Source organism: Gekko japonicus, unplaced genomic scaffold (genome assembly GCF_001447785.1).
Source record: "Gekko japonicus isolate JY-2015 unplaced genomic scaffold, Gekko_japonicus_V1.1 scaffold2769, whole genome shotgun sequence".
In the NCBI taxonomy this organism is placed as follows: Eukaryota; Metazoa; Chordata; class Lepidosauria; order Squamata; family Gekkonidae; genus Gekko; species Gekko japonicus.
Window position 1 is genome coordinate 11982 of NW_015175450.1, and position 11055 is coordinate 23036.

At 47.1% G+C, this 11055-nt stretch overlaps 1 protein-coding gene across 3 annotated transcripts in view; it reads right to left on the reverse strand.

The window, feature by feature from the left end:
* Window positions 1-11055, reverse strand: part of LOC107122753 (2-hydroxyacylsphingosine 1-beta-galactosyltransferase-like) — a 36481-nt gene that overhangs the window by 2045 nt on the left and 23381 nt on the right. For all 3 annotated transcript variants that reach the window (XM_015425887.1, XM_015425885.1, XM_015425884.1), the window contains exons 3-5: window positions 8670-8809; window positions 5161-5237; window positions 811-1030 (exon numbers count right to left, since the gene is read on the reverse strand). In XM_015425887.1, the coding sequence (XP_015281373.1) occupies window positions 811-1030; window positions 5161-5237; window positions 8670-8809 (437 nt within the window). The remainder of the gene's footprint in view (window positions 1-810; window positions 1031-5160; window positions 5238-8669; window positions 8810-11055) is intronic.

Sequence of the window (11055 nt, forward strand, 5' to 3'; positions counted from 1 at the left end):
CCTGAGGGTGGGGGGAGAGCGTGTGGGAGTGAATGAGACCTTTGCTTCTACAAGATTTGACTTTTCCACAAGTCAAAACCCTTTCCCTCCTCTTTCGCTTTCCCAGGGAAAGGTGGCCTTGAACCCATTCTTGTGCCATCTCGGACGCTAGATTACCAGGACATCTCTCTCTCTCTCCTGGTTGGCGTGGCAATGTTGGGCGGAGTGTGTGTGTGACGTAGGCTTGGGGGGCTGGATGGGACCTGCTTGTCTTTCCTATAATAAGACTGTACCCGCCAAAAGTCTTTAGTTCTGACACGGCAATTTCTGAATCCTGCATATGCTCTAATTAACTTATCACTGCCAAAGTGAGAGTTATTGAATATAACTGGACCGGGGTCTGACACCTAGCAACTTTGGCAACCTGGGCTTCCAATGACAAGGTGGCACCCTGAGTTATGCTCAGACTCCCGATGGTCGATGCCAATGACAGGGGCAGCCCATCAAGAGTTGGGAGTTGACAACCCAACCATGCCCACCCCCCGCAGCCAAAGAACCTTTGCCTTACCCGGATTCAGTTTCAGCCGGCTCTGCTTTAACCACCCAACCATGGCCTCCAAACCCTTGGCTAGATTCATGGGAGCAGCATCCAGCCGGCCGCCCATCAACAGAAATAGCTGGGTGTTAGAATCATGTCCTTAGAATCACAGAGTTGTAAGGGACCTCCAGGGTCATCTAGTCCAACCCCCTGCACGAGGGCAGGAAACCCACAACTACCCCCTCCCCCTCCCCACACCCACAGTGCTGTGCCACCCCCTGAGGCCGACTCACCTGGGGTCGGAAATCACTGTGGTTAAGGCCTGATAGAAACCGTCTTCAGTAACACTGCTCCAGTCAATGAGGACTCCCATCCCTTTCGCTTGAATGCGTGTCATGATGTCAAACTGGTCCCCATAGAAAGGGAACCCCACCACGGGCACTCCGTGGTAGATGGCCTCATAGATGCTGTTCATGCCACAGTGACTGACCAGGGCTGCCACATGGGGGTGTCCTGCAGGGAACCAAGCAATGTCGAGGGTCATGCTCACAGGAGTTATTTTATGAACACCATAACACTACGAAGCAGCAGGCTTAAGCATTGCATGTTTAGGCCTCTACCTATCTCTGCCATTCCCAGTATGCCAGTCAGCGGTGCCAGGGTGCCCACTAATGTGTTTCCTGGCACCTGCCCGCTTGTCAAGCACTGGGAATGCCATCCCAAAGGGTCTTCAGTGGAACCGAAAACACAGGAAGTTTCAGGTGCACAGTTCACTCCTGGGCTTTGAAATGTCATCTAGTTGTGGCACAGGGAGCAAACCCCAATCCTTTTTTTGGAAACTGCACTGCATCTCTTCCCCAATGCTAAGAACCAGCCCTAGATCACCTTGGTAGTTCAGAAGAACCCTGGAAGTGTTGCCTTTGCATCTGCAGGGAACACCCAACTGGAAACAGCTGTCTCCATCTTGGGATGAGGCTTGGCTTGGATCCTCCTGGTTTTTTGTGGGACTCTGTATGGCTGTGAGTGGCCTTTCGTCCTTTTGGACTGGCTCCATCCGATCCTATCATCCTTGCTCAAAATTACAAAAACACCTCCAGGCCCAACAAGACCAGGGACTTCCACTTTAGCGAAGTATGCTTGCATGCATGGAAAGCTCCTCATTAGCCCTCCCTGCTGTTGGCAGATGGGAAGCCATTTGCTCCGGCACCCAGATTGTCTCCTGACAGCAACCAAATTGCCCATAGCTGCTGGAAGTACCAGCATCTCTAGGATTCTATTTTGCACTGTTGTAACTTTGTTCAGTACTCTAATAGCCCAACCCAGCCTTATCTCGGCAGAGCTGGAAAGCTAAGCAGAGTCAGGCCATGGTTTGAACTTTGATGGGAAACCACCCAGGAATACCGTGATGGCGAAGGCAAACCACTTTTGTTCGTCTCTTGCCTTGAACACCCTGTGGTGCTGCGGTCACCATGAGTTGATTGAGACTTGGTGGAACACAATTGTTACTACTGTTATTAACTTAGGTTCAGTTAGCTGCCTTCAAATCAATGCCAACGGCCGTATTAGCTGGCCGCTATAGTAGAACACCTAAGGAACAGCGCTTATGTATTTGTGGCTCTCCCGTTATTGAGGATCTTTCCCATTACATCCTTGATTGCTCATTGTATATCCAACCTAGGCTAAAATTTCTCTCTGGTGTTTTATCTGTTTTAAGCTTTTATTCAAACCCTGAGAAGATTGTATTTTTGTTAGCTGATTTCAATGTTAATATATCCTATAGTATGGCTCTATTTGCCTTGGCTGCAAAGAAAATACGGGCCAACGTTGTTTCCAGGGGTACTAGTTAATATTTATCTTAGTGGGTATGCTGTGATTTAATTAACCGTTCATAACTTCGGTTTTATGGTTTTATAATATTTTAGATTGTACTCTATTTTACATAATTATCTATGTTTTATAGTATTTTTCTCTGGTTTTGGATTGTAATGGCCTATGGCTAAATACAATAAAACCCTCCTATTCTATTCAAGTTAGCTGCCTTGAGAATGTGAATGAAAAAGTGAGATGCAAATTAAATAAACCAAAGCTTTGCGTTAGTGAGAAGTAGCTAGCTCTCCATTCTATCTGATCAAAAGTATGCTGGAGTAGCGTGGAGGCTAAGGGCCTTCTGACAAATTGGGAGGAGGAGTGAACACATCGGAAGATAAGAGATAGATTTCAACGAGATCTAACACGCTGGAAAAGTGGGTAGATGTGAATAAGATGAAATTCAACAGGGATAAGTGCAGAGTTCTACACATGGATAACAAAAATGAGAAGCATGCATACTGGATCGGGGATACACTTCTGGGTAGCGGTGTGTATGAACATCATCTTGGGGTATGGGTGGACTGTAAGAGGAGTAATGAGCAGCCAATGTGATGCAGCAGCAAAAAAAAGGCTAATGGAGGCTTGGGGTGTATCAACAGAGGCATAACATCCAAATTGCAAGATGTCATAGGGTTAGGGTTAGGGTGTTGAATGTCATAAGATTCAGGATGTGAGATCATGCTAATCTAAGTGACAGTTGTTTGACAGTCAGGAGAACTTGCTCAAACCGGTTCTGACTGGAGCTAAGCTGAGCAACCTTAGAGTGACTCAGCAGTGAGCTGATTGGCTGGTCTATGTATATAAGTGTGTGTAGCCTGTACAGTCTTGTCCTTCTACTTATATGAGCGTAGGGCGAAGCACTTTGTCCGAGAGCTGTAAATATATTGTAAATAAATCACTGTATATAGTTTACCACAAGGACTGTGAGTGTGGTTTACTGCAGTGGAATCTTAGCAGGGTGCAAATTGGATCTTTGGTGGAAGGCTGATCCGGTAACGCTGACTGCGCGACACGCCTGCGCGACATAGGGTACACCCAGAGGTCATTTCGGGGGGGATCGCGGGGGATCGCAGTTCCCCTGGGTGAGGTACGGGGGGCGAGGCACATGACGAAGCCCTGCCCCCTGCTTCCGGCCGCCCCGCTTCCGGCCCTCATTCAGCCAGGAGGAGGCAGGAAAAGAGGGAGGGTAAGTTGCTTCCTCCCTGCCTCTCCCCACCCCTGCCTGCCTGGGGCCAGGGAGGGCCTTCGCGGGGCTTCCTTGCACTCCCGTTTTTCTACGAAACGACCCCTGGGTACACCGCATTGGTCAGCCGGCCCCTGGAGTCCTGTGTGCAGTTCAGGAGGCCTCACTTCTAAATGGATGCAGACAAAATGGAGCAGGTGCATAAGAGAGCGACAAGGGTGATCAGGGGCCTGGAGACCAAGCAGCCCTACGAGGAAAGGCTGAGGGACTTCTTGGGACTGTTCAGTCTGGAGAAGAGGAGGCTGAGGGGGGACATGACCGCTCTCTTGAAATATGTGAAAGGCGAAGCTGCTCCTGTTGGCAGCAGAGGATAGGACTGGCAATAATGTGTTTACATTATGGGTGGAAAGATACCAGCTGGAGATTAGGAATTTTTCCCCCACAGGCAGAGTAGTTCTTCAGTGGAATCGGCTTCCGAGGTGAGCTCCCCCTCAGTGTCAGTCTTCAAGCAGCGGCTGGACAAACACTTGTCAGGATAGACTGGGTGCCCCCTTCCAGCTCTATGAGTCTGTGAAGACCCCTGCTGGGTCAGACTAATGGTCTAGTGAGTCCACTGACCTGTCTTCCACAGTGCCCAGTCAGGAGCCCCCGATGACAACTCCCACCAGAGGTCAAAGCCTCCTCCTGCTCTGCTGTCCCTCAACAACTGGCATTCTGCCTTGGAACTCAGAGGTGGTCCCATTCAGCCCATCCACTTCATCTGGGTGTCTGAGAGTTCTGGTATTTATTCACAACGTTTATATGCCACCTCTCCACCCCAAATAGGGTCCCCAAGACAGAGCCTCTGCTTGAAAACCTCCAAAGAAAGAGAGCCCACCACCTCCCGAGGAAGCCTGTCCCACTGAGGAAACACTCTGTCAGGAAACTGAAAACTCTTAGCTGAAAACTCTTCTGATTTAATTTCAACCCACTGGTTCTGGTACAACCTTCTGGGGCAACAGAATACCCACTCCGCACCACCCTCTATATGACAGCCAGGCATTTAAATCCTCCCCCCAGTCTCTCCGCAAAAGTGGAGAGGCTCAGGGGGAAAGGAGGGCATGTCTGCCCTCCTCCCCTCCCTTCTCGCAGCGGGCTGGCTGGAGAAGGAAGGGGAGGTGGGCAGACATGTCTGGCTTCCCTGCCAGATCTTCTCCAGGTGCCCCACAGCTGTGGGGCACATGGAGAAGATCGGGCTGGGAAGCCAGGCATTTAACCCCCCCTTACTGCCGGAGCACAGCTCCGGGGCGCTCCAGCAGGAAATGACCCCTGGTGGTGTCCAAAACTGAACACAATATTATAGGTGAGATCTAACCAAAGCAGAGTAAAAGGAAGAGAAGGGAGCGTAGCCTTAGAAACTCTAACAAGAACAAACAGAAAAAAGAACAGACACTGCAGACTTTGAGAAACTTCCTTCCCTGAACCCTCAGCTGTACACGTTCATGCTTTCAAGTAGTACATTTGATCACTGAATAGGGACGACGGCTTTCTTGCCCTGCACAAAGCCACACCATTCTTTTGTTCTCTGCACTGGCTGCTGCCTCAGACTCACCCAGAAGATCATTCAAAGGCAGCCATTCCATCATCAGTGTGTTCTCACCAAGGTTATCAGGCTTCTGACCAGAGTATCTGCCAGGATCAGGAAACAAAACCCAAAGAAACCATCAGGAAAAGGAAAAGGTTTCTTCCACTCTCCTTCCCCCTTGACTTTGGAGAAGATGACAGGGGGGGAAAGGAAACATCTGATAACAGACAACAAGTGTGTGAAACATAATGTTGAAGGCCTCGAGTCTTTAAAGTTGACTGGCAAATTCCAACCAAGCCCTTCCTCTAGCTGTAGCTCATCTCTTTGGCTCCCCAGCCTAGAGACACCCCCCACCCCAGTCTCATAATTTTCTTTTCTGTGTTCACTTCACACCAACAGGACAGAACCCCACTCACAGAACTATCTGAGGTCAACACCAGAGAGGAATGCCTCCTGTCCCCATGGTGTATGACATTCTCCCTCAGAGCTGTGTGACAGATTGCAAGGAAAAGCAGGCTTTTAAAAATGCTACTTGTGTTAGAGTCAGGGAGTTCATGAGTTAATCTTCCCTGGAGAGAAGAGCTTATGTGATCGACTGCTCTACTAGCTCTCTGAATGGCCGGCATAAGCTGAGAGAGGAAATGAAACAGCTGATCTGGAGGGAAAAGACTGATTCGCCTTCTGAGACACTTTTGGTCTTGGTCTGAAATCTAATGTCTGGATCAGTAGCCAGAGGGTTTGGCTTCTGAGGGAAGAGACATTTGAGAGTCAGTGTTTTCTGACAAACAATAGTCAGAAAAGTACTTCTGCAAAGAGAAGAAGAGAAACCCCATTGTCTTAAATATATTAAAACTGCTCTGAGGGAGAATTCAGATTCTCAGGAAAGCTACAGTACAGCCTTATACACGCAATGGATATTGGAGAAGGATTTGGCAGAAGGTCTGGATAGTTTGAGTGAACTTCCAGACAAGCCAAATCGTAAAAGCAGTTATTGCTTCTTGGGGACAAGGAGAATAACTTCCTGCCAGTGAAAGGGGTTGGGAAGAGAACCCTGGTCTGCGATAAAGGGGAGAAGCTTAGACACCTCAGGAGTTAGTGAAAAGCTGTAATATCTAAAGGAAAACCTGGAACTCTGAAGGAAGAAATCTAGAAACATTCATAAGAACTGTGTTAATGCTGAAATATACTAAACAAAGTACCTTTCAATGAAAGAACTAGAAAACCTTGAAACAAAACTACAAATACACTCTCGAATGTTCTAAGAATTCAGCTCTATATATATATTAGAAAGTTTTTACCTCAGCAACCTCAAAACTTTGATTATTCCTATTATACATATATTTCCTGCCTATTTAATAAAATCTTTATTTTGTTTTTTAAAGTTAATTTGCCTCAAGTGCCATTTCACAAGGGTTTATAAAAGAGGACAGCTCCTGTGTTTCCCTCAAGTTCCTGTACTGGGTCCAGAGCCTAAACCAATATCTAAACAAAGGGTGGGACAGTGTCAGATTTATATCAATAGAGAAAATATACACGCCACTGGAAAGCAACTCAGTCACTGAGAGGAGCTGAAGATCTGGTGGGGAAAATCTGCCAGACAGCTGAGGAGATACAGGGGTCTGCCATAAGCTGTTATCCCATGATCTACGTATGTAATCCTTCCTTCCTAATGCCTCCCTCCTCTGCACACGCCCATCACTTCTCAGGAAGCATGGGATGCTTTTGCGCTAAATGGTGGGGAAGGGAGAATTCTTGGAGAGGATCTGCCATATTTATGGAAATCTTCATTCCTAGGAACTTGGGGGAGGGGGTGGAGAGAAAGGTATTCTGCGAGGTATTGCTGGCCTCACCACCACAATGGAGTGGAGATTAATTTTGAGTCAACATGCATAGGCTGCATATGAGAAGGGAATCTGGGAGCCGTTGTGCCTGATGCATGCACACAAAAGTTTGTCTCACCCCTCTTCCCTACCTTACCGGGCTGCCTTAACTCCCGTGCCCTCACCCCAAAGCAGGAAAAATCCTGGGTGGGAAATCTGCATGTTGTAGATTTTAACTTTAAATCACTGTTTAGGATACAGTCAGACTAAGTGTTTGTTTATAGGTTCCTGTGCAAATTTGCAAACATGCTTCCCCCCCCCAAACACACCCTGTTCTAGCTAATTTAGTTTTCAGCATTGAAGGCTTTACACCCAAAATAAATTCCAGAATAAGTGGAACAAAATTGTAACAATGGTTCTTTGGGAAGCTCAGATGACTCTTACATCATGGCTTCAGAGGACATAAATAAGGTTTAGTGAAGTCACGTGCTGGCCTATGCAACAGATTCTATATAAGCTATAACCTCTGACGCTCTTGGATTTGGAATTCAGTGAAATCTGATTTCCCCTTTTTTGGCAAAGTTCTGGTTAAGAAGCTTTGAAACGTAACCTTTTTCTTAAAGTCTTAGGTAAAAGGTAAAGGTTCCCTTGCTTTGAAACGTAACCTTTTTCTTAAAGTCTTAGGTAAAAGGTGAAGGTTCCCTTGGTTGAAAGCCAGTCGAATCCGACTCTAGGATTGCGGTGCACATCTCCGTTTCAGAGCCGAAGAGCCAGCGCTGTCCGAAGACGTTTCCATGGTCATGTGGCCGGCATGACTGAACACCAAGGCGCACGGAACGCTGTTCCCACCGCAGCGGTACCTATTTATCTACTTGCAATGTCTTGCTTTCGAACTGCTAGGTTGGCAGGAGCTGGAACTAGAGACGGGAGCTCACTCCGTCATGCGGCACCCGGGTCTTGAACTGCTGAACTACCGACCTTCCACAGCCTGCAGTTCAGCGTCTTAACCCCTTGAGCCACCACAGCTCCACAAAATCTTAGGTAGAATAGTAGAAAAGAGCAAGAGCCCAGTAGCACCTTAAAGACTAACAAAATTTGTGCTCACTTCTTCAGAGAGGTAGCGTAGGCATGATATGATGCTTGTATGGGACTGATTTCCGTGGGATGTGCCAGTGTTCTGCATATCCATTCAATACTGTTTTATTAATTCAAATCTAGAAAATCAGATTATTTCTAAATGAAAGTTTTAATTAAAATGGTAACGGTTTATTGGCTGAGGAATACAGGTGTTCACTTTAAACCTGGAACAAACAAGTAAATAGACTTCAATGTCTTCCTTACATATTTGAGGGCTGTGCCCTGCAAAGACTGAGTGCTCTAAGCAGCGCTGTGAGATAGTGATCGAAACACTGCTTTTAATTCCATCAAAAAGCCACGTGGCTGCTTAAAGCAATGCTCCCTCACAAGTGAGCTACAGGTACCACCACAGTGTGTGCTCGCTCAGCCCTGCTGCGGGAGCTGTCTGCCCCAGGATTCAGGACTCCATATTTTAGGAAAGCAGAACCCATTTCCATGCCATTTGCTTCTCTGCTTGCCTACCATTAGAGAGAAACAGACGCTGGCCTATCAGCTGCCAACAAAGATGCACTCTGGATGGTGAGGTTCCACCACGGCAAGCACAAATGCCATGCAGCTTATTGGAAAAGTAGATCTTACCTCCATACAACCCTCTGTGGAAGGCGAGCAAAAGCCCCAGCCATCTTTTCCACTAAGTCTCTTGGGAGCATGCGTATGCCAATGCCAAAGGAGACCACCACAACACCAGCATCCGCAGCTTCCATCCAGAGGTGCAGGTCCTGCACATAAAAATACATTCAGAGTTAAACATTAAAGCCACATTCAAGAACATCTGTGGGTCAGGCAAGAGAGGCTGGAAAGAAACCCATCTGTATAGCCTACAGTGAAAGTGTCCGGTAGGTTGAGCAGCATGGCGAAGCTGGACAGAATGGGAGAGTCTGCTGAGAACTCTGGCAAAGCAATGGGTCTCTCCCCATCAATGTGACTGCCAACCCTGCTAACACCAAACGCCATGATCAGGCCATAGTGAACTATGAAACTAGTAAATGCAGAAACCTTAGTGTGCACGCACACGAAAGCTTATACCTCGACCAGGTACCTTTCATCTTCTACCCAAAATACACAAACCAGGCAACCCAGGACATCCCATTTTCTCATGCAGGTATCTGGATACATGGACAACCTTCCAGAGAATACTATTTTAGCCACCATGGATGTGGAATCTCTGTATACCAACCTCCCATGCAAAGATGGAGTACAAGCCATAAGGAATATGATTTCGGACAACAACACAGCTGACTGTCAGACTCTTGAACAAACTTACTCTCAACAACACTCTCTGGATAGTGATTTGTTTATTGAGAGATGTGAATGTATCAAGCTAAGACCATCTGTGTCAGAACTTACTCTGTGGTGCAAGTTCTGGAATTATACATGATTCAAACAAGCCCCCCCTCCAGTAACCCATCCAAACAATCCATCCACTCAGCCCGCCTAAACCAAGCACGCTCCATTAGCCCTCCTCCCCAACCTGTGAACCAACAGGTACATTATCTACAACAGGCCTGCTAGCAAAGACAGGCATCAAAGGTTGTTTCACATACTTCCCATTTGGGAGGCCTCTTAAGAAAACAGTTACAAAGCAGCTAAGCAAAGCAGTTTCCCACACATGCCCTCTCACCATCCGCGTGCCCCCCCCATGCCCCAATACACAATCCATCTAGTGTGGTTTACAGCCACCATGGATGTGGAATCTCTGTATACCAACCTCCCATGCAAAGATGGATTACAAGCCATAAGGAATATGATTTCTGACAACAACACAACTGACTGTCAGACTCTTGAACAAACTTACTCTCAACAACACTCTCTGGATAGTGATTTGTTTATTGAGAGATGTGAATGTATCAAGCTAAGACCATCTGTATCAGAACTTATTGCTTGTTCAATGCTTGTGATGTTTATTGTTGTAAATGATTGTTTAAAAACAAATAAAAATATATTTAAAAAAAAAAGATGGAACCCACAAAACCCATGGCAAATGAGGCTCCGAGTTTGACATTCTGCCCCCCAAAAAACCCTCACCCCACTCCCACCCTGGTTTGTCTGGGTGACATTTATGAAAGGTGCAAACAAGCTTGGGGGCTTTAACAAGGTCTTGTCGCACCCATTCATTATGGCTCGGGTCAAAGTCTCGCCACTTAATGAGATAGTACAGGTGGCCCCATTTGATTTTAGAGTCTAAGACCTCATCCATGTCAGACCCCCAAAGCAGGAGAACAAACCCACGTTCCAAAGAAGTAAGATTTATTTCCAAAGCATGGTTGATCATGAACATACAGAGAATTGTCCAGAATGACTACAATACACCGGGGCAGTATGATATAGGAACTTCAAACTTGGTTAACCCAATGGGCTAAACTCCCTCGCAAGGGAGTTGATTAGAAAAGGCGCGAAGCAGCCTGAGAACTCCAACGGCTCATACCATAAACACAAGTTCAGTTCACACGGGAATCTAATTAAGCAAGGCAAGAAGACATAACACTCCATCGTCCACCTGTAGGAGAAGCTTGGCAGTTACAGTCGCATACCAGAAGAGAATAACACGGGGAGGGAGGGAAGAGGGACACATCCCAGAGAAATGGCAGCTCGCTGACATACTGCCCACCCGAAAATACCACTCACCCACCGTCTCCCGGCCTGGGCGGGAGATCTCCCGGTTTGCCCGGGAGACCTCCAGGGTTGCCCGGGAACTTCTTGTGAAACGCCCGAACAAGATAAGGGGCCCGAATATCCCCTTCTTCCACCCATTCGCGGTGCTGGGGACCGAAATCAACCCATTCCACAAGATACCACAGTTTACCACGTTTGAGCCGGGAATCAAGAATGTCAGAAATTTCATAATGTTCCTGGCCGTCCACCAAAACAGGAGGTGGTTGAACATTACTGTCCCTCCATTGACATTGACCAGTATCTTTTTTCAACAAACTGACATGGAATACAGAATGTAAAGATTGTAAGTTTT